The sequence below is a fragment of the Chenopodium album genome, chromosome 5, assembly GCF_948465745.1.
Source record: "Chenopodium album chromosome 5, dcCheAlbu1.1, whole genome shotgun sequence".
Taxonomy (NCBI): domain Eukaryota; kingdom Viridiplantae; phylum Streptophyta; class Magnoliopsida; order Caryophyllales; family Amaranthaceae; genus Chenopodium; species Chenopodium album.
This window is the reverse complement of record NC_137838.1, coordinates 25,938,865-25,962,883: the sequence shown is the minus strand read 5'-3', so window position 1 is coordinate 25,962,883 and position 24,019 is coordinate 25,938,865. Positions and strand designations below refer to the sequence as shown.

The 24,019-nt window shown below is 44.6% G+C and overlaps 1 protein-coding gene across 1 annotated transcript; it reads left to right on the top strand.

Moving 5' to 3' along the window:
- Positions 1-563: 563 nt before the first annotated feature.
- On the top strand, positions 564-1,254 carry LOC145630616 (Plant mitochondrial ATPase, F0 complex, subunit 8 protein). The gene has a single exon (XM_081682843.1). It carries the CDS (start codon positions 676-678, stop codon positions 1,153-1,155), a length of 480 nt encoding a protein of 159 aa, XP_081538969.1. The 5' UTR covers positions 564-675; the 3' UTR covers positions 1,156-1,254.
- The last annotated feature ends 22,765 nt before the right edge of the window (positions 1,255-24,019 follow it).

The window sequence follows — 24,019 nt, the reverse complement described above, 5'->3', positions numbered from 1 at the left end:
AAGCTTAAGGAAAAGTGCTAGAGATTGTCAATCTTAAAGTCCCTTTGGATAGGTAAATTTCTATTAAGAGAATTACCTCATGTTAGGATTCAACCTACCCTAAAAGAGCGTTGTATGAGAACCGGCAAACCCAAACTCCACCTCCGTCTCAACAATCTCTTTATCAGAACCTAAAATCAGAAGGTATGTAGTTGCCGAAGGTTAAGGAGTAAAAAGAAAGGAAGAAAGCAGTGTGCGCTCCTTAAATGGTTGAAGGGTGGGGCTCCCCTTCTATCCAATTTAGAATATTTGGCATGATTTCATATTTAGCAATTACTAGTTTGCCCCGCCTCACGATTACGTGTTGATTAAAATCTCTATTGCTCCCCAGAGGCTCTCCAAATGCGTTAAATATAGCTTTTGGCTCCCAGATTAGGGTCTATAACCTATAAAGCGTGTCAAACTCACATTTTGAAAAGTAGACTAATCGACTATCTCCCAACATATAAGGGCCCAGCAAGCAACATAATTTTGTTCCGAGGCTACTTCCAGCAACAATCGTATATGGTTCAAAACGCCCTGTCCTATTCCGTTGTTGGTCAACAACCAACCGCCTATACATACTTTCACCACCAAATCTAGAGGCTTGACAGAGTGAAGCTGTCTGGAGAGAATCACTGAAAATCAAACATTCTTATGCCTCAACTGGATCAATTTACTTATTTCACACAATTCTTCTGGTTGTGCCTCTTCTTTATTACTTTCTATATTCTAATATGCAATGATAGGTATGGAGTACTTGGGATCAGCAGAATTCTAAAACTACAAAATAAACTGCTTTCACACCGGGGGAACAACATCCAACGCAAGGATCCCAAGAGTTTGGAAGATATCTTGAGAAAAGGTTTCCACACAGGTGTATCCTATATGTACTCTAGTTTATTCGAACTATCCCAATGGTGTAAAGTTGCCGACTTATTTGGAAAAAGGAATAAAATCACTTTGATCTCGTGTTTCGGAGAAATAAGTGGCTCACGAGGAATGGAAAGAAACATATTCTATTTGATCTCGAAGTCTTCATATAACACTTCTTCCAATCCTGGATGGGTGATCACTTGTAAGAATGACATAATTCTAATACATGTTCTACACGGCCAAGGAAGTTTTAAAATATGACCATCAGAATGATTTTATACCTATCGGTCACCTTCTAGGTTCTTTTACTTTTTTTATTACCACGTCCCAAATAGGGACGGGAACTTTTTTTTGTTTTCCAAATACCTATTTATGTTGATGAACAGGCGGCCTTATCTGTTAATTCTGCATATCTATATTTAAACAATGGAATTTTCTCCCAGAGTTGCGGAACTAACGACACTATTAGAAAGTAGAATTACCAACTTTTACACGAATTTTTTATTTTTTATTGGGCTTTTAGGAGGCTCCCCATGAGCCTCCAAGTTTTTACATATGCTTTTCTATATCTCTTCGGATATAGGCTAGCATATGCGCTTGGCTATCTCTTTATGGACGAGTTGTCGCAAGCATATGCGCAATTTTATCCATCTGGTTCAGGGGGAATACCCGGGGGGTCCAGTACCCCACCGGGATCCTTTGAGAATCCGTATCTGATTCCTGGCGATGAGGATGGGCAGCCAGGTGGTCCGCCAGAGGAGGCAAGACCAAAGAAGAGGCCCCGGCGCGGGCCGCCCGTAACTCTATTTCCTGATTACGCCGCCTAAAAGGAGGAAATGGTTGCATTGATGCAACAAATTATTCAAGAGCAGAGGATCCCCGTGGAGGATCCTCACAACGTAGAAAGAGCAGTCGACTCCTACCAAAGAGTAACCGTTCGCCTTCCGAGTAAATTACGGGAATGCCCCCGCATTTACCCTATATATATAGCCGTTTACCCTCATAATTTTGTACGTTTACAAAAATTTTCTAGAGAGACAACTTTGAGAGAGCAGAAGTCATCCGTTTGAGTCAAGCGCTAGCAAGAAAGCTCGTTCCTCGTCAACCCAGCCGGACCCGTCTATCTTCATATCTCAAATCTAAAGGTACCGTCTCTGCCTCTCTCAGCTCTTTTTCTTGTTTCACCGCTTGTACATAGTTCTTGCAATAAATGGATGCATCACCAACACACACGGCACAACCTAGGTTAGAGTCAAGCCGGTCACCAGGGACGACTGAGTCTAGGACTGGGAGCGCCGTCTCGGGGTGTTGGGACCACCCTTTGGCTTGGATTTCGACCATTTATGTGTCTGTGCAGGACACAATGGCTCGGAATATGCAGACGGCCCCCGATCCAGACTACAGAAGCAAGGGCTCAGGCGGCCAAACGCTTGAGGGAGAAACGTCTGGTCAGAGAAACTAGACGGATCTGGAGAGATCCCCTCCGCGTGCCCCTTCAACTCCCGCAGATTCCTTTTTGGAAGAGTGCGACCAAGGCGGCGATGAAGCCGTCTCAGCTCTTTTGCCACAAAATGAGGAGGAGACGGAGAGCGACAGCTCCGCCTCCACTTCTGAGAGCAGTGACGACTTGCCACCGCTTGAGGATAGTGAGGAGGTGGAGAGGAAGAAGTGGAGCGAGAAGGACGACCCCTTCAAAATTCACGTCTCAGCCAAGCACAGGGTTCAAATGGAGGAGAATTTGAAGAGGTTTAAACAAATGCACCCATTAGGAGAAGGGTACGAAATCAGAGTACCGCCTGAGGACGGTACCATCGCCTAGGAAGACGATCAGCAGAACGCCAACAGCTACTTCGGCTGTTATGAGGCGGCGTTCAAGGCCGGTCTTCGCTTTCCCCTTCACCAGGTTGTGAAGGCAATCTTGAGAGGCTACGGCCTCGGAGTCTGGAAACTTACCCCAAATTCTTGGGCAAATATCTTGGGGTATTTTGCCGCTTGCGAACTTCAGGGGCTCCATTCCGGCTGAGAGGCTTTTGCTAAGATGCATTATCTTAGCCGAAGCCCAGGCTGTTAGAGGGCGTGGTACACTTTAACCACGTATCCCCAATACATGATGACCTTGGACAAGGTCTCTAAGTTCGACGGCTGGAAGCACAGGTTCTACCTGATGTCAACTCCCAGCAGGCGGGAGAACTAAGAGTTCCGCCAGTACAATAAGAAGCCCGACCTAATGGGCCGGAAGTGTGCTCTTCCCCGGATCCCGGATGAGGATTTTGACAAAATCATTGAGGCAGACTTTTTCGGCCTCACAGACGCGACCTAGTCAACCGGGGAAACAATAAAAGTCCCCAAGAACTGGATCCCAAAGAGTGCCTGGTTCAGGGACGAGTGTTTCTTAGCCGCCTGCGGGCTAGGACACATGTTTACCAAACGTATGCGCCTAAGTTCACATCCGCCTGTAGTACTTTTGTATCAGAATTGCTTGATGATATATTAACCAATCTTTTTCTTTTTTGCAGAAGTAGCTTTAAGCATGTTGCAGACGGAGAAGACACCCAAGCGGTCCTCTGCAGTCATCCGCAAGGAGCTTGCGGAAAAACATGCGGCCGCAGTCAAGGCCAAGGTAAAAAACGTTTGACCCTTTCTTAGATTGGCCTCGAAGATTACTTTCTCCAGATGCTAACTTTAACTTGATTATTTTCACAAGGGGGAGAGGTAGGAAAGACGTTAGAGAAAAACCTCAAACGGGCCAGGGAGGAACCCACCTCCACTCTTAACATGACCAAAAAATCCGCCTCCGCCTTAACTCCTGGCGCCTCAGCCGGGAACCAACAGATGCGGATAGGGGGGCAAAACGAGAGGGTAGGCGGCAGCCTGGGCCACGACCTCGTCAACCCCCTATCAGCAACCGGGGGTTCACCACGCCTGCAAGCAGCTCCTGCTTGGCTGGCTCTGAAGGTAAGAACCCATTTGAATCCCCGCCTGAGCTGGGGTGGCCTTTGCGAGTGAAATCCCACTCCCAATAGACGTCATCCTCATACGGTCGGAAACAGATAGGTGCTGCCTTAATTTCGCACTCATCACCTATTGATTATGGTGTAGATCAATCTCCCCACTGGCCAGACGTCCAGAAGCATGCTAAAGCCATGCTAGAGGCGGTGAGCAAGAAGGACAAGAGAACTATCACTGGGATAGAGACATTCAACCTGGAATGAATCTTGTCCCTTCTGGCTGAGGTAAGAAACTTAACAATTTTTTCCAAGTGCTTTACTCCGCCTGCAATACTTACTTGATATGCTTTTTAACAAGCTATGCTGCGGGTAGACGGGCTCAAGCGTCCTTATCCCCGCAAACGGGAAGAGGTAAAAAGGGCCAAGAAGTCCTCCATAGACGCTGATAATGTTGCTTTATACTCCACTATCGTAAATGAACTTGAAACTAAAGCAATCATAATGACATAGGCGTCAAAAATCCAGCAGCTGGAGGCGGATATGAAAACGGCTAACCAGCGGGTGAGCGACGTTGAGACGGCTCAGAAGGGGGCGGAGGAAGCCAAGAAAAAGGCGGAGGAGAGCCTCGAGAAGTTTGAGGAGGCGCTCAAAAAGGCCCAGGCAGACCTTGGCACATTGCAAGGTGCTTCTAAAGAGAACACCAACTTGAAGACCAAGGTTGAGAAGCTGGAGAAGGAGGCTGCTCAGGCTCAAATAAACTTTGCAGCAACTCTAGAGGCGGAGCAAAACCGCCTGGTTGCTGAGAGCGATGCTGACAATGATGCCCGCATGAAGATCGCCTGGGCTGCCTTGTACCTAGACAAGGATTATGGCATCTGGGCACTGGCTCACAAGTACGCCGAGGACGTGGTGTACTTGAGAGAGAAAGGTGAGCCAGAGCCTGAGTCCTTTGACGCCTGGGCTAACGCCAACACTGAGCTTCCCGCGCTTGAGCTTCCTTCAGATGATGAGGAAGAGGACCAGGAGGAGCCTCCTGTAGGCCAGAAGTGATTTTTCAGTGGCATAATGCCAACTCTTCTCTTTTTTTTTTTTTTTTTTTTTTTCTTTAATCTGCGACAGTATGCCAATAACTTTGCTTTTCCGGCCTGCGTGCTGAGTATTCTTGTATTTACCGGCTGAGGAGCCGGGTTAATTAACAATTTCTCTTTTCTCCCGGACGGGGTCCGATTAATATTTGATCCACTACAACCGTTTGGTTGGGTGGACTTTTAATGAATGCACCGAGTGAGTCGGTTTTGATCATTGGATTTCAATTTTTGCATTTTTGCGTATAATCTTGATTTTTGCCTAACTTATCAAAAGTCGGCTGTCCTTGCCCCTGGACGGCTGTGTGGTTGGTTTCAAATGGAGTTGGTTGATTGACTTGGGAACGTCTGATGCTGCAAAGAGCATGATACGTTTGCAAGTCAATCAATCACTGTAGTGATTGCCCTAAACTAAGTGCACAGTCGTACACCAACAGGAGTTCAAGTCACTACCCAAACGGTTTTTCACGTCTTGGTAGAGATTGCACAGCCATTGCACAAGTCTCTTTCCCCAATTGGGATAGAAAATGCAACTTTGGAATAAATAACCTAAGGGAGAACTTCAGCCGGTGACCAACTGATGCCTAGGGGCATCCGTTCTTCATAGATCATTCTGGTCAGACGGCTATGAGTTGACCAATTCGGTCGTTCAATTTTTTCCGTCTGCATAGGTACGTAGGATCGACGAATAGTCTGTTCTCAGCGATGATTGCACCCGGAGGGGTGTCGCCGGACGCCTTTGTCCAGATTGGGACATGCGGTTTTATAAAATAAGTAACCATCCGACCATTTTAGCCTTTGGTCTTGTTTGAGACCGGTTGTATAGCAACTAAGCGTTTTTGTGCTTAGTTTTTAATCGGAGCATTGGCCGAACGTTATTGAATAACATTAAGTATCGAACTTAGTTAGTTAAACAAAAAGTCCGTCTGGATAATTACCCAGGCGGACAGGCAATTATTAAGTCATACCAAGTATCAAACTTAGTAAAATAAACAAAGGATCCATCTGAATATTACCCAGGCGGTCAACCAATTATAACCTTTACAAAGATTCAAACTTAGTTAGTTAAATGAAGAATCCGTCTGAGTATTACCCAGGCGGAAAAACAAAACAATTTTGTAAACAAAGTCTGGATTCTCATTAATTGACTCACTGTTTACAAAAACCTTACATTCTCAGAAGTAGTACTTTTTCAAATTGTCTACATTCCAAGTTCTAGGCAGGCGCCTGCCGTCTGGAGTTTCCAGGCGGTAGGTGTCGTCTCTTACTTCATCATAGATCCGGTAGGGGCCTTCCCAATTTGGAGTCAGCTTTCCCATCTCATTGGCCCTACCGGTTGCCTCCATTTTCCGTAACACTAAGTCGTCAAATTTCAAGGGACGCTTGTGTACTTTCTTGTTGTAGGCTCTAGTCATTCTCAAACGGTAAATCTCATAACGCAAGGCGGCATTGCCCCTGCGTTCTGGGAGTGAATCCAATGTCAGGCGCATTGCTTCCCAGTTTGCCTCTTCATCATATAGCATGACTTTAAGAGTCGGCTTGTAATGTTAAATGGGCAAGACGACTTCAGCACCGTAAACCATGAGAAATGGGGTTTCACCGGTTGCCCCCTTTGCTGTTGTCCGGATGGCCCATAGGACATGGATTAACTCTTCTGCCCACAAGCCACCGGCTCTTTCAATTTTCTTTTTAATGTCGTCTGAGATTAGTTTGTTGAAGGCTTCAACTTGGCCGTTTGCTTGGGGTCGGCCTACTGATGCAAAATAGCTTGAGATCCCTTGATCTCCCAACCAAGTTTTGATCTGAGGCATCTCAAACTGAGGACCATTATCAAACACCATAGACATAGGTACCCCATACCGGATGATAATGTTCTTCCAGATGAAGGAAATTACTTATAAGGTCTTGATGTTCTTAACCGCCTCAGCCTCCACCCACTTGGTGAAATAATACAGAGCCACCAAGATGTAGCGCTTTCCGCTTGGAGCAGGCGTGTAAGGACCTAAAATGTCCATGCCCCATTTTGCAAATGGGATTGGGCTGTGGATGACCGTCAGATCAATAGCCGGGCGGTGAATAAGTTTGCCAAATTTTTGGCACTTGTCACATTTCTGGCGTCTGCCTCAAGACTGGGCCAAAAATAATGTCATCTGGCTCTGATGGCTAGGGACCTGCCGCCTATGTGGAAGGCGCAGAATCACGCGTGCAAGTCTTCGAGAACTTCCTTCCCCTTTTCTAGGGTGACACACTTCAACAGGGGCTTCAGAAACCCTGCCTTGAAGAGTTCTCCGTTTCTCAACTAGAAGCTTGCAGCTCGCTTCTTCAGGACGGCTGCCTCCTATGGCGAATCAGGAAGCGTACCGTCTAAAAGGTAGTCCCGGATGCCATCCATCCAGGTAGAGCTTCGGTCCAGAATTCCAATGGGATGTTCATAGATGCTTATTTTTCAAGTATTTCCCTAAAGACTGACCGAGGCGTATCATGGCAGGCGGAAGATGCCAGTTTTGACAACGCATCCGCCTTGTTATTTTCCGACCTAGGCACTTGATTCAGACGGAATTCCTCAAGTGCCCCAGCCTCTTCTCTTGACTGCCTGAAGATATTTGATCATAGCCGGATGAGTTGCCTCATATTTTCCCTCATACTGGGTAACGACCAATTGTGAATCAGAGTAGGCGTCAATTTTCATGGCCCCTGCCGCCTTACACATACGGATGCCGGCTAGCAGGGCTTCATATTCCGCCTCATTATTAGAAGCCTAAAACTTGAAGCGTAGTGCATACTCAAATCTGTCCCTTTCAGGAGACTCGTAGATTACACCTGCACCACAGCCGTTCTTTGTAGAGCTCCCGTCTACATACACTTTCCAAACCTGATCTAGATTATCCGGAGCCACCGGACGGGTCATTTCGACAATGAAGTCGGCAAACGCCTGACCTTTCACTGCCTTTCTTGGTTCGTAAGTGATTTCAAGACTTTGCATTTCAATAGCCCATTTCAACATTCTCCCGGATGACTCCAAGGTAGACATTGGCCGCTTGAGTGGCTGGTCGGTGTAAATCACCACCGGATGTGCCAGAAAGTAAGACTTCAGCTTTTTGAATGCCATATACAAAGCAAGGCCAAATTTTTTAACCATGGGGTACCGGAGTTCAGCATGTTTGAGAACATGGCTAATGAAGTAAACCGGGAGCTGAACGCCGTCTCGCTCAGCAAGGAGAACGACACTGAGAGCATGATCTTAGATGGCTAGATACAAGTACAACGTCTCCCTAGGTTAGGGACTGACCAGCCTGGGTAGAGAATGTAGATGTTCTTTTAACTTTTGGTATGCCGTCTCAGCATCATCCCCCATTCAAACCTGGTCTTCTTCCTGATTGCTTGGAAGAAGTAAAGGCATTTATCGCCTAACCGGCTGAGGAACCTCCCCAAGGCGGCCAGACAACCGGTCAGTCTCTGAACTTCCTTGACAGAATGGGGTGACTTCATGTCAATCACCGCCTGTATCTTTTCGGGGTTAGCCTCTATCCCCCTTTGATCAGTCAGGAATCCGAGAAACTTCCCAGACTCAACACCAAAGACGCATTTCTTGGGGTTTAACATGACCTTATGTCGCCTGAGTGTGGTGAATGTTTCGCCTACTGCTTGGATTTGACTATCATGTCATCAATATACGCCTCCACGTTTCTCCCAATTTGATTAATGAAGACCATATTAATCATCCGTTGAAAAGTGGCAGAGGCGCATTTTTTAAGCCAAATGGCATCACAGTATAACAAAATAACCCCAAATGAGTGACGAAGGCCGTCTTCTCTTGATCTTTCTTCCAGAGGGGTATCTGATGGAAGTCGGAGTAGGCATCCATAAAGCTCTTCAAGGCGTGACCGGCTATAGAGTCGACCAAACTGTCGATTTTTGGAAGCGGGTAACTGTCCTTTGGACACGCCTTGTTGAGGTCAGTGTAATCAACACACATGCGTCAGGTCCCATTCGGTTTCTTAACAAGGACCACATTGGCCACCCAGTCGGGAAAATTACAAGGCCGAATGAACCTGGCGTCTAGCAGCTTTTTTACTTCGGCAACTGCCGCCTGACTTCTTTCCTCGTCGTGGTTTCTTTTCTTTTGTCGGATGGCCTTCTTTTTGGGGTCCCCGGTTAGTGATTGCTATTTTTTCTCTTTCTTCACCTCCACCAGCAGAGGTTCCTTTCTTTTCTTCCCGACTGCTGGTGGGGCAGGTACTAGGTCGGTATCCTTGACATTGTCAAGGTCTATTGGTTCCTGACCGCCTGGGGACACAGTATCTTTGACGGCTGAGAGGTAGCACTCTCGAGCCGTCTTCTGATCCCCATTCAAGGAACCAACAAAGCCGTCATCCCTCTCATACTTGATGAGCATGAGAGACGTGATGATTGCCGCCTTGGCTTCGTTGAGAGTTGGCCGGCCAAGGATAATGTTCTAGGCAGTTAACTCTTCAACGACCAAGAATCTGACGACAATATGTCGTCCCTGGCCTTTCACCCCCAGCCGGATGGGTAAGTCAATTCTTCCGATTTGGTAGACCATCCCACCCCCAAAACCGACCAAGGGGTGGGTGACCAGATGCATGTTGCTGACATTGTATTTCAGCTTTTGCAGGCACCGGTGGCTGATGATGTCTGATGAGCTGCCGGTGTCAATAAGGATCCGTCCAACCAGCTGGTTAGCAACCTTATATTCAATGACGATCGGGTCATCATGCTGACGGCGGACGCTGCCCCTGTCCTTCTCAGTGATCAAGATGTCCGGGAAGGAGGAGCTTGCAGACGCCTGCTCATCATCATCTTTGTCCATCTTTCGAATATGGCTTTTGGTGCCCCGGATGGTAGGGGCCCCACATGAGAACCCACCTGCTATTGTGTAGACCGGCTCCTTGTCGGTATCTGAGCTACTAGCAGGCTGGGGGTAGTCTTGGAGGACTGACCCTTGTTCTTATTCTTTGCCTCGGCTGGGGACTTACAAATGTAGGACTTTAACATCCCCTTGTCAGCCAGACGGTCCAACGCCCGTTGAAGGCTGAAGCAGTCGTTGGTGTCATGGCCAACTTCTTCATGGTATTGGCAGAATTTGTTCTTGTTCCTTGATTGAATGGAACTTTTCATTGGATTCGGCTTCTCTAGGGACAGCCGGTCCTTAATTTCCATGAGGATGGAGTTGCAGTCCTTGTTAAACTCGTACTTACGGACGTACGATTTAAACTCTTTCTTTTTCTTCTGGGATGGCTGGTTAGAGTCATTAACCGCCCAGATTTCTTTTCTTTTCTTGCTCTCTTCTTTATTTTTGGCCGGCTGAGCAGGCCGGCTGTCTTTCTGCTTGTCGGACTTCTTGCAGTCCGACTTGTTATCAGGCGAGCAGAGGTCGGTTGCTTGAATGTAGCTTTCCGCTTTCCTCAAGGCCGCCAGTAAAGTGAAAGCCCCTTTTCTTACTAGGTCGAAATTAAAGGTCGACCCGTTTCTCAGACCCTTAAAAAAGTCTGTAAAAGCTACCTCATCAGACAGTCCTTGAATCTGAATTCTGATCGGATTGAACCGCCTGACACAGGAGCTCAACCCTTCTCTCTCTCCCTGCTTAACGGTGCTCAAGTCAAGACTTGTTTTCTTAGCAGCGATGTTCATTGAGAAATTAGAAGCAAACAGGAAGGCGAGCTTCCTTAAAATGTCAATGGACCCGGCTGGCAAGTTGCCAAACCATTGTTGGGCAATGCCCTTCAATGTAGCCGGGAAGCATCGACACGAAGTAGCATCATCCAACCCCTATAAGTACATGAGGTTGGTGTATGCCATGAGGTGATCTTCCGGGTTGGTGGTACCATCATAGGTACCTACCAATACATTCTTAACCTTGGCCGGCTGTGCTGCCTCGGTTATCTCCCGGGTGAACGCAGAAGGCTGTTCACCCAGGCACAGCAGACGGAGCTGCCAGTCCAGTGGCTAGACATTTTGATATGCCGCCTGACCTCCAAAGAGGGCCGGCTGCATGAAGTGAGGGGGATACTGACCGTAGAGCTGAGTAGGTACATACGGTACAGTTCCAATCATCTGAGGGCCAGAATGGACGGTATTGCCGCCTATCTGGATCTCATGCAGGGAAAGTTCATTCCCTACAGAGGTGTTGTTGAAGTTGTCAGGAAAGTTCGACTTGGAAGCCGACTCTGACGACTGTTGATTTCTCTTCCGGTTTATTATTTTTCGGGCATCAGGAGTTGATTTTTTACTTCCCACCGGCTGTTGAGTCTGGCGGGTATCGTTGGTATTCCTCTTAGGAAGAAGAATTTTGGACCAGTCAATGGTCCCGGCTGCTTTCTCCTTTAGATAAGGAGTGGGCTGCCGATCTCTAACTGACTTCCCCTTTTCCAGAGGAGTCTTCTTGGCCGTCTGACCCCTACTTGGGCCAGCCCGGTTCTTAGTGATCAGCTTTTTAATTTCACCCTTGAAACTTGTCATGAGTCTCATGAGTTCGTCTTGGGTGACAGGTGCTGATCCAGCTGCCGTATGTGTTTCCCCTTTCGGCTGCCCAGGGGGTCGATTTGCACCTGCTTGGGAGGCGCCCCGCTCTAGAGTGTCTATGGGCCGGATGCGCTTGGTTCTGAGAGAGCCATCATCGGCTGTAAAGGTTTCGACCTGAGGATCTTCATCCTCCTGGTATGTAAAGACTTCTAGGTCATCGCCCAGACAGTTAGGGGGTGGTACAGACTCTTGAACCATCTTCGAGGTACTCTCCCCATAGACGGCGCCAAATGGTCTGGGTGTTTTTGTCCCTCGGGAGAGTTACAACACGAAGACTGATCCGGCATGAACTATACCTGCAAAACAAACGGAGACACCGGTTGGTTGGTGCTCCGCCTCCGACGAACAAGTTAGTAACTTGAAGGGAGAGAAAAAGGTGCGGAAATTTAGGTGGGTCTCTGCTCGGATTCCAAGCTTCGATGTCTCTATCACAGGGACAGTTTGTAATAAATGGTAAAAACGTGCCCTCCAAAAGAGGGGAATCTCCCTATTTATATGGTCCTCGAGATTTGTGCCCCTGATTAGGTCACTGAACCCTAATCATTGGTGGGCTGCGCCGCATAACGGCTTTCTCGGGATTTGGGCCTGAAGGCCGCCATTCCTCCCTGGTTTAATTTCTAGAGTGACACGTGTCAAGCAGGAATAGGTCCACCTTGGGCCATCCTGCGGGTGACACGTGTTATCATCTGATTAGACCACGTGGCGAGGTAAAATTACCCTAAACAGTAATCAAAACCAACAACCTAATTCCCGATACCATGACCATCAAAATCAAAATTTTGGTGATCAAGGTAACATGGGAAATAATCAACAAAGCAATGTTCCTAACTAAGGCACCGGAGGCAATAGGGGCCAATTTGTTTCTAACTATGCCCAAACTAATTGGCCTCCGGGTTTCCATCAACCCGAACTTCCTCCACCTCAACAACCTCTTCAACTTGAAGCCCCTCCAATTGATCCCGTGATGGCTAAATTAGATGCTCTTTTGAAAATGTGTGAGGAGGATCAAAAGAAAAATGAAGAGGCCCAAAACGAACCAATGCTCATATAAAAATGCTTGAGACCCAAATTGCTCAACTTGCATCTAATTCATCCCTTTCTTCTTCTTCTTCTTTTTCTTCTCACATCCCAAGTCAAGGAGTCATCCCAAAACCTTTGTATGCCGTGACAACTAGGAGTGGGAAGGTAGTAGGGAGTGGCCCTTTAGTTGAGGAAGAACCCCAAGAAGAGGTGGAGTTAGAGAATGAGGGTGAAAAACCCAATGAGCCATTGGGTGTTGAAAAGGAAAAAAATGTTGAGGTGCCCAAGAAAAAAGAAGCCACCCCCTTGCCCCTAAATCGCCAACTTAGAGAGGAGAAGCTACCCTTTCCGCAACAATTTATGAGAGCTAAACTTGATGCCCAATTTGGGAAGTTTTTGGAAGTCATTAATAATTTGCATGTTTCCGTCCCTTTTGTTGATGCTATGAAGAAAATGCCCCACTATTCCAAATTTTTTAAAGACCTTTTGAGTGGGAGAAGGGAGTGTGAGACGGTGAGTTTGACCGCCAATTGTAGTGCAATTCTTTCCAACAAACTTCCTACCAAATTGAAAGATCCGGGTAACTTTTCCATCCCTTGTTCTATCAATGGCATTGAATTTGATAAAGCCTTGTGTGATTTAGGAGCAAGTGTGAGTCTCATGCCGTATTCCGTCTACCAAAAGCTTAGTGTAGGAACCCTATCCCCCACTAACATCACTCTCCAACTAGCGGACCGTTCCGTTAAGTTCCCCATGGGCAAAGTTAAGGAAATTCCCCTTAGGGGAGGAAAGTTCACATAATTCTAGAGCTATGTGCTAGAGAGGATTTCTATGTGCTAGAGAGGATTCCTATAATTTTGGGTAGACCATTTCTAGCTAATTCTAGAGCTATCATCGATGTGAAAGAGGGGAAGATATCCTTGAAGATTGACAATGATTCTATTGAGATTGATTTGAATAATGTCATGCAATAACCCTCCTCAAGTGGTGAATGCTTTAGGGTAGATGTTCTTGATACCGTTCTTAATGAATTTTCTTGCTCCCACTTGCATGTTACTAATGATCCTCTTGAAAGTGTGTTGTTGAATGAATCAAAGATAGGTACTCACAAAGAAGACATACAATTCTATGAGGATTTGCTTGTGGAAAGCAAGAAGGAGTGCAAGTATGCAAGCATGGAAGAAGAGGCTCCTTACATTCATGACCTCTTTCAAGTTGAAGAAAGAGAAGAGAGCCCCAATGGTAAGGGAGCACCAAAGGTAGACTTGAAACCTCTACCTTTGGGCTTAAGGTATGCATTTCTTGGTCCCGATGAGTCTTTCCCCGTGATTGTAAATTCTAACCTAACGGAGGAGCAAACCTCCCTCTTGATCAATGTTTTGAGAAAACACAAGAAAGCTTTGGGTTATACCATTGATGATATCAAAGGTATTAGTCCATCTTTATGTATGCACAAAATTGATCTAGAGGGAGATGCCAAACCCGTTAGGCAAAGGCAAAGAAAGCTTGACCCTTCCATGCAAGAGGTTGTGCGGAAGGAAGTGGCTAAGCTTCTTGATGCGGGAATTATTTACCCAATTACTCATAGTGATTGGGTATCTCCCGTGCAAGTTGTTCCTAAGAAAGGGGGCATGACGGTAGTGAAAAATGATCATGATCAACTAGTACCGACTAGACTTGTTACCGGTTGGCGCATCTGTGTTGACTATCGCCAACTTAACACAAGTACATGCAAAGATCATTTTCCACTATCGTTCATTGATCAAATGTTGGAAAGGCTACAAAGCATTTCTTCTATTGTTTCCTTGATGGTTACTCCGGATTTTTCCAAATCCCGATTGACCCTAAGGATCAAGAGAAGACGACTTTCACATGCCCCTACGGTACTTATGCGTATAGTAGGATGCCATTCGGTCTTTGTAATTCCCCCGCAACGTTCCAACATTGCATGACGTCCATTTTTAGTGATATGATTGAGGATGATATAGAAGAATTCATGGATGACTCCTCCGTTGGAGGAGCCACCTATGAAGATTGTCTATCTAATTTATCTCATTGCTTAGAAAGGTGTGAGAGGGATAACCTCGTGTTGAATTGGGAAAAGTGCCACTTTATGGTGGAAAGTGGTATTGTTCTTGGGCACAAAATTTCCCATACCGGCATTGAGGTTGATAGAGTCAAGGTTGAGGTCATTGAAAAACTTCCCCCCCCCCCCCAACCAACGTGAGGGAAGTGAGGTCTTTTCTTGGCCATGCCGAGTTCTATCGACGCTTTATAAAAATTTTTTCAATGATTGCTAAGCCTCTCACATCCTTATTGCAACAACATAAGGAGTTTGTGTTTGATGATGCTTGTCATAAGTCCTTTTTTAGGTTGAAAGAAGCCATTTGCACCACTCCTATTGTCCAAGGTCCGGATTGGTCTCTTCCATTTGAGCTCATGTGCGACGCAAGCGACGAGGCCATTGGATCGGTTCTTGGACAACAAAAGGATGGGAAAATTCATGTCATATATTATTTGTCTAAAACTCTCAATGATGCCTAACGAAACTACATAACTACCGAGAAGAAGTTCCTAGCGGTTATCCATTCATTTGAGAAGTTTAGAACCTACCTCATTGGTTCTAAGACAATTGTGTATACCGATCACTCGGCTCTCAAATATTTGATAAGGAAGAAGGAAGCTAAACCAAGGTTGTTGAGATGGGTTTTAGTCCTCCAAGACTTCGATTATGAGATGAGAGATAAGAAGGGAGCTGAGAATGTGGTGGCGGATCACCTTTCAAGGTTGGGTGGTGCAAGGTTTGAAGATGATGGCTTGCCAATAGAGGACGCTCTAAGGGATGATGTGCTATATGTCCTTGAAGTGAAATTGGTGCCATGGTATGCGGATATTGTGAATTACTTGGCTTCTAGTGCCGTACCACCAGATTTTACTTCACAACAACGTCGAAAACTCAAGCACGAGGCCAAGAGATACATCTGGGATTATCCCATTTTATTGAAGAGAGGGGTCGATGGTTTGTTGAGGAGATGCGTCCCCAACGACAAGGTTCAAAGTGTTCTCCCTATGTGCCACTCTTCTCCTTGTGGTGGGCATATGAGTGCTCAAAAGACCGCCCCAAAAGTCCTTCAATCTATGCTCTTTTGGCCTTCTCTATTCAAGGATGCTTGGATATTTGTCAAGACTTGTGATAGATGTCAAAGGATGGGGAATATTTCTAGAAGGGATGAAATGCCGCAAAACCCCATCCTTGAGTTTGATGTTTTTGATGTATGGGCTATAGACTTCATGGGCCCTTTCATTTCTTCACATGGGAACAAGTATATTTTGGTTGCCATTGACTACGTATCCAAGTGTGTGGAGGCCGTCGCTTCTCCAACGAATGACTCTAAGGTGGTGGTCAATCTTTTCAAGAAAGTGATCTTCCCGAGATTTGGTTTCCAAGAGCAATAATTAGTGACGGGGGATCGCATTTCAAGCACCACACCTTCGTTCGACTTCTTGATAAGTATGGGGTGTCTCACAAGCGAGGGCTTGCTTACCACCCTCAAACGAGTGGTCAAGCGGAGGTCACCAATAGAGAGCTTAAGGTAATTTTGGAGAAGACGGTTGCTAGGACGAGGAAGAATTGGTCCACCAAACTCATTGATTCTCTATGGGCTTATAGGACCGCCTTCAAGACTTCGATAGGGACCACTCCCTATAAGCTTGTCTATGGGAAAAATTGTCACTTGCCCGTAGAGATGGAGCATCGAAAGTATTGGGCAATCAAGCAAATCAACTTTGATCTCCATAGTGCGGGTGAGCAAAATCTTCTAGAGCTACATGAGGGAGTTGAGGATTAATTCCTACGATAGCGCAAGCATGTATAAGGCGCGGACTAAGGCTTGGCATGATGCTCAAATTATCAAGAAAGAATTTGTCAAAGGCCAAAAAGTCCTCCTATTCAACTCCCGTTTGAAGCTTTTCCCGGACAAGCTTAGGTCAAGGTGGAGTGGGCCGTACATTATCACGCAGGTGTTTCTATATGGCGCCTACAAAATCTCCCAAGACGACCACTCTCCTTTCAAATTCAACGGTCACCTTCTTAAGCTCTTTTATAAAGGATTCCCAAGTGATGAACCAATTTTTAGGACTCTACTTGATGTGCATCGTCAATTTAACCCTCCTTGATCAACTCAAGGAACGTCAAGCTAACGACGTTAAACAAAAGCGCTTCCGGGAGGCAACCTGGATTCTACACTCCTTTCTTCTCTATTTTTCTTTTTTCGTAGTTTTGGTTGTTTCGCCTTTTTTCTTATGGATTTTGGTTGCTATTTGTAGGTACTTGCCAATGGAGTATGTATGGTTAGGTTTTGGAGGCCATATGATGATGTTTATTGAGCTAAGTTTGGGTTAAGAGAGAAAGAAGGAAAGGAATTCAATGTGTAAAAGAAGTAGTGAAGCCGCGCCCAAGGAGAGGCCTCTCCAAGAACCCGCGGGCGCGGCTAAAGGAGGAGAGGGCGCGGCTAAGGGAGTTGGAGTTCCACTCTAACTTTCGGTAGATGCCTGGCCGAGCCCCCGGAGAAGGCGCGGCTCAGGAACCCGCGGGCGCGGCACCTGAACCCGCGGGCGCGGCTCGTTGGGTTTCGACCCCTTTTTGTCTTCGAAAGCATCTAGCCGTGCCATTTTTCACTCTCTTTCTCACTCCCTTTATCACTCTCTCTCTAAAAACCCCAAAACCCCAACCCTAACTACTTCAAAATCCATCAAATTCATCCCAAATCTCACAAAATATCCTTCTCAAACATCAAATTCATCAACAATTTTGAATTTCCACCATCCAAAATCCAAAAAAAATTTATTTTCCACCATTGTTGCTCCTTGAAGCATCTTGGAGTTCAAAGTTCTTGGGGGCTAGTTGAAGGTGATTCCTTGCTTCATTGTTGGTATACTCACTTCCTTTCTAGTTTTTATTGAACTATTTTGCAAGTTTGAATGAATTTCATGACAATTTTTTTTGTGATTTTTGTTGGAAAGTTGTTCATGTGTTTTGGTGAATTTTGTTGTTGCTTTTGTTCTAATCTTTGGTTGAGTTGTTTGTAGGAATTATTGTTGTGTTCTTGGTTAAGTGGTGGTTGCTTGGTTATTCTTGTGGTGGTTGCTTGGTTATTCTTGTAGTGGTTGTTTGGTTATTCTTTTGGTGGTTGATTGGTGCTACTTGGAGCTACTAGCTGATTTGGAGTAAGGTGTTGGTGTTGTTTTCTTGAGAAAAAAGAGAAAAAAGATAAAATGAAGGTTGGAACTAGCTCAAAGAAGAGAAAGAGTGGAAAGGAGCCACGAGGTTCATCTTCACAAACACCTCAAAATGTGGAACCCCCACCACCTTTGCCTCTAACAAAATTCTCTAATCGAAACCACAAAGCCAAATTCGATGCCCTCCAATCACGAAAACTCCTCCCCACCAAACACTACAATCAAACCATAACCACCAAGCTTGGCATTGACGAACGATGTTGGTTCTTTTTCAACAACCTTGGGTTAACCGAATTCGTCTCAAAGCCATACAACACTTACCGTGAACCCACCCTAGAGTTTCTCGCCTCTTTTGAGAAACATACCTCGGGGAACAACATCTCCGTTTCCTTCCAACTCTTTAACAAGAAGGAAACAATGTCCCTCTGCAAATTCAACGAATACCTTAACCTCAAACCCAATGCCGACATCCTCTTACCCGAATATGCTCAACTCCCGGACTACAACCCCCGCCAATGGTGGAAGCATATCTCCCAAAACAACAACTTTGATGCAAAGTATTCTTTGGCTAGTGAAATCATGCACCCCTCCTTGAGATTGCTACACCGTATACTTGGGTAAATGGTCTTCAACAAGCAAGACTTGGGGAAGATAACTTTGGAGGAAATTAGGATCCTTTGGCTTGCATCAAGGCCGGACTTGGGGCATAGAGTTAACTTGGGGTTCATCTTCACTCAATGTATCGAAGCCATTGTCTCGGGTAGCAAGACTGGGGAGATCCATTGCGGAGCTATGGTGACTAGGTTTGCCATAAAGTGTGGCCAAGAGGAGAAGTTGAGGTCATGCACCATAGTAGGGAAAGGGGATGATAGTGATATTTTGCTTGATGAGAAGCAACTCAAGACAATGCAATTCATCCGGGGTGTCAAAGGGGTTAAGGGACTTTGGAGTCTCCTTGTATCTCGCAAGCACCATTTCTTCCTCCCGAGGCCGGAGTACACCTCCCATACAAGAGAGGGAGTTCAACACCCTTGGTGGGTGAAGAAGGACTCGGGTGTCCTCCCCAACAATGTGCAAGTGAATTTGGAGGAGGTGTTCGAGGAGGATGATGTGATAGGATTGGAAGGAGAATAGGAGGATGAGGTAGCGGAGCAACAACAACAACAACAACTTCAACAACAACAACAACAAGGAAGAAGAAGAAGGCCACAACAACAACAACATCAACAACAATCCGACTTCCAACAAGACTTGGCGAGCATAAGGGCTCAAATGGAGAGCATGCAACTTTGCATGCAAGGTATGTATGCTTCTTACCAAAACAATGCTTTTCAAACAAACGCCTTATATGACTTGAGTGTGCGTAGGGGGGAGATCACCCCTCCGGTCAACTATCCATACACACCGGCCCAACAAGGGCCCGTGGCTTCATGGAATGGTGACAACCTCCCCATGTACCCCTTCTGGCAGGGTGTTGAGAACCCCGAAGTGCCTAGGCGTAACTTCCCCGATGAGTCCGGTCATTATGATTACAAAGTCTCGGGTGGGAGTGATTATAGAGGTGCCCCTGGCTACCACTATGTTCACCCCGATCACCCCGCACCTTGTGTGCAACCCGAGCCCTATGATCAGTTGACCCCATCCCAGCTTGACCTTTTCAGAGGTCACTATGGGTTTCCCCCCGGGTATACCGGAGGATGGGACCCTTATGGGCCACCACCCACCCCCCTATGGATGATGGTGTCGGCCCTAGTGGCCACTAGTTCCCCCTTAGTATGCATGTTTCCCCCCCTTTTGGTCTCTCCCTTGTCTTTTCAATTGCATGTGAAGCATCGAGGATGATGCTCTCATTTAGGGTGGGGGGGTGTTTGAATGAAAAGGGAGTAGTTTCGAGTCAGTGTGGGGGAAGGCATCAAGGACTCGTGGGAAGGTCTGGAAAGCTTTTGTTGGGTAATTTTGTTGTTAAGCGTCGGGTTGTCTAGCTTCTTTATGGGTCTAGTTTGTTGTTGTGTGGTATTGCTTTTGATGATGATGATGATGATATGATGATGATGATGTTCTTAATGATGGTTTTGGTAGTTAGTTTTGTCCATGGGCCAAGTTTGTAGCTTTTTATTTTTCTTCCCCGTTCTACTAACTCTTTTTCTTTTTCTAGTGTTTTCTTTTGTTTTCTTTTTTCTCTCTTTTGTTGCTTTGAAGACCGATGGAAGCAACTTTTGAAGCTTTGGATCCTTGGTAAATGGTTTGGTTGCTCTATCTTTCTTTAAGAGACATTTGGGTGAGATCTTTCCTTTCCCCTCTTTCCTTCTCTTTGAGTGCTTAGTTTAGGTTTAGTTTAGGAAGAGTTGAATGGTTCGAGGTTGATTGATTTTGGTTCTAAGGAACCTGGGATCGATGATGTTGTTATCAACGGTCACTTGTATGACGATTGGGACTTATTTGATTTACATGCCTCGTTTATGAACCTTTTTAATTTCTTCCTCCTTCTTGTGTGTTTTTCTTGTTCCCTTTTAGTGTAACAAACATGACTATGACAAGTTGAAATATTTTTGATATGGATTTGCTCATTCATTTGTGTGCCTGTTTGATGACATGTCTTCGAATGCTTACCTTCCTAGTTGATGAGGGTTTGCACGGTTTGAGAGTGCTTAGGGTTGAATTAGACACGTTATAAGCTAAGGTAGCCCGGTTTAGAACTCTTGAGGAAGTTTGAACCCCTAGTTCACGGGAAAGTGGTAAGATGGTGTTGCTCTCTATAGTGAATTAGACACGTTATAAGCTATGGTAGCCCGGTTTAGAACTCTTGAGGACGTTTGAACCCCTAGTTCCCTGGTTGGTATTTGCTTGTTTCTTATCCCGAGTGAGCGTCACTTGTTCTAGCCTTCATCATTCTTGTGAGCGGCGCTTTGGATCCTTAGCTATGCATGTCTTGATCTTTGTGTTGGTTTCTAGCTCCCGAGATCGTGACCAAACAACTTTAACGGAGGAAGAGGGCATTTCTTCTCATTTTTATTTGTTTTCTTTGTATTTTGTTACAAATTTGGTTTTCATTTTTACATCCACCCACTTGCTAACAAATTTGGGCCTTATTCCCCTTTCTTGATCTAGCCTTATTCCCCTATGTTCTACCAACCCTTGTAGTTAGTGAAGTATTGGCTTGTGAGGTTTGAGTTTGAGAGTGTTGGTTTTGGGGCAAGAAAGTTGCGAATATTGGTTCAAGTGAGATTTTGAAAGTTGTTCATGAAAGAAAATTTATGCAAAAATTTTGTGAAGAAGGATACAACGTATGAAAACCAAGCCAAAAAAAAAAGAGAGAAAAAATATAGAAAAAAAAGGAAAAAAAAAGGGGTGAAAGAAAGAAAAAAAAAAAGAAGAGAATGATGAGAGAAATGAAGTAATGTTGTGAAATTTGTATTGAAGGTTGTAATTTGAATTTTGGTTCAATTCTTAGGTTGTTCTTGAGAGATGACCACTCTTTTGCTTCACTTAGGATTTGCAACCAAAATTTTCAAATTGATCCCCAACCTTAACCCCTAGCCATGACATTACAACCCGAGTTAAGACCCTTAGACTTGGAGAAGTGCGGTCAAAGAACGGTGTAGGGAGGTGGATTTCAACCCTATGGAGAGAGTGTGCATAGTTGAGATGTCGGGATTGCCTCATTGTTCCACATAGAAATATCTTTTCCGGTTCCCTCGAGGAATCATGAGGAGCTAACTAGGGGATGAATGGAAACTAGTGGAGAGAACGTGGACCGTCTTGGTTGGGGCTAGGGCGGAGGATGAAATCATTAGTTCTCTATGCTTAGATTAGGTTTGTCTCCTTCAACCATGAGCATCTTGGAACGTGTTTTCCCTCTTGAATTGAGAAATGTGAGTATTCTTTGATGCATGACCCTACATTTGAATCCAATTGTAGCATTTCTTACCTTAAGGTTTGATCGGTTTTCTTAAAACCTTGTCATGTCATGTTGGTTGCGTTTGTTCTTTGTTTTAGTTCTCCTTGCTTGAGGACAAGCATGAGGCAAGTGTGGGGGATTTTGATGAGTGGCATTTATGCCACTTCTCCACCCCTTTTCTATAAGGATTCTCCCCTCATTTGCACTTGTTTGAGCCTCTTTAAGCGTTTTTACTTTAGTTTTGCCTTTTCCTTTCTTTTCTCGTGTTTCCTTTCTTTTTCCCTTTAGTTGGTTTTTTTAGCGTCTCTTCGTTGTTTTGTAGGTTTTTGGCCCTTTCGGATGAACCCTTGGATGCATGGCGAGGCATGGGAAGGAAATTTGATGCTCAAGGAAGGCACTAGAGCAAGGAGAAGAGCAGCGGGCGCAGAGCTGTAGGCTGCGGGCGAGGGTCATTTGTTAATGCAATCACCTAAAACTTTCTGTAGATGCTGAGCCGTGCCTCAGGAGAGGACTCTCCTTTGTGACCCGCGGGCGTGGCACTTGGAGCCGTGGGCGCGGCTCTTCGAGGATTCATTTCCCAGTTTTCCTGCCGCTGCCTCTCTTCAACAGCAGATGACATCTCTTTTCTTTGGCCGCAGGCGCGGGTCGCTGGGTTAAGCAACTCCGTACCCAGACTGGAGAGGAAGCGACTTCTTGCTAGAGGGCTCTCCTAGGCGTTTTATTTCCATCTTTTATGATGCATATATATAGCCTCCTATTTCAAGTTTGTATTATCATCTATCTTATGAACATTTTAGCTTAATCTAGACAGAGAAAACATTATTAGTCTTCATTGGTAGAGAGAGAAAGTGTGGTTTCTTCATTGATGAACTTTGATTTTGAAGAACAAGTTTGTTCAATCCTTTGTAGACCTTCATCTTCAATTAATGAGCAATCTCTTACTCTTTCTCTTTACCTTTGTTTTTTATTTTGCTTATTTGCTTTGATTTTTCTTCTTTGCTTATTAATCATGTTGATGCTTATTGATTTGATGATTGATATTGTCTTCAATATGATTTGTGAGTAGTCACCTAGCCAAGGGTGTGGGGATGGTGTAGTTGCTAATTGTTCATGCTTATAATGTTGGGGTTATGTTAATGGTGATTAAAGTCTTTGCATGCTTGATATTCTTTGATCTTCTTGCAAGTGCACATTGTTAGTTGATTAAAGGTGAATCTTTGCTAACAAGTAACGGAAGTTGACTTAGTTGAGATTCATTACTATCGATTGTTCTTTGATTGCACCTTCTAATATATGGTTCTAGTGTGGAAACATAGAGGCTATGTTAGGAGAAACCTACTAACCCCGGAAGGCGGTTAGATTGGGCCTTACTTCGATATTCATGCATGTTTAGTTTACCATTGATTTGCTACTTTGTTATTGCATGATCAAGCGGCATCTACATCTACCCATTTCCCTTGGTGCTTAGTTATATTAATTTTAATCCATTTCTTATTTCTTTTCTCTTTTGTTTTCTTTTGTTTCCTCCTTAATTTCTAATTTCTTTTATTTTTACTTAGTTTTATTAGCTTTGTATAAATACCCATCTTTGGGTAATTAGAAAGGGGGAATTTTATGATGCTATTTTTCATAATTAGTTTAGGATAGCTTCTCTCTCTTAGGGTAGATTAGATAATTTTTAGAGAGAGAAAGTAGATTATTGCTCAATTTTCTTCCAAGTATTCAACTTTGCTTAAGTTTAATTTTCAATCAAGCAAGAATTCAAGTTTTCATCTTTCATTAATCCTTTTTTTAGTAATCTCTTCTCCTTTCCTTTAGTTTTATTTATTTGTTTTATTGTTGTTTATTATTGTTAATCTTATTAGTTCATCTAGTTGTTATTGATTCCATTGATTTTAATCATGTTTTGTTTTGAGTTTGTTGAGTTTATTTCAAGTTTTGATATTGTGTTTAATCTCCCTTCTCTGGGCTAAACTTCTGGCTAGGGGAAGGGGGTGGAAGATATGAGTTGATATTGGATGAATGCTGATGGTTAGATTGAACTTATGCCATAAATTGATGAAAGACATGATTTTTAATAGCTTGAAATTATTGTTGCACTCTATTTGATGTTTTCTAGTTTAAATGCATGAAAGTGATTTGAACTAGATTAAGATCGTCTCTATTTTAATGATTGCATGAGAATGAGTTATTAAAGTGGAGTTTTTATGGATTGTGCTTCTTTATTCTCTTGATTTTATTGTAACTAATAGGATGCATGAGAATGATCCTTATTAGTGTAGACCTCTTTCATTGTTGATTTGCTTAGACTATTGCATGAGAATGAATTGTTTAGGTTGAATCTTGTGTTCTTTAGCATGTGTTTCATGATAATCATCATTATTCCCCTCTTT

What these genes read in the sequence shown, in the direction of transcription:
- LOC145630616 (XM_081682843.1), top strand. Translation starts at nt 676, where the DNA reads ATGCCTCAACTGGATCAATTTACTTATTTCACACAATTCTTCTGGTTG.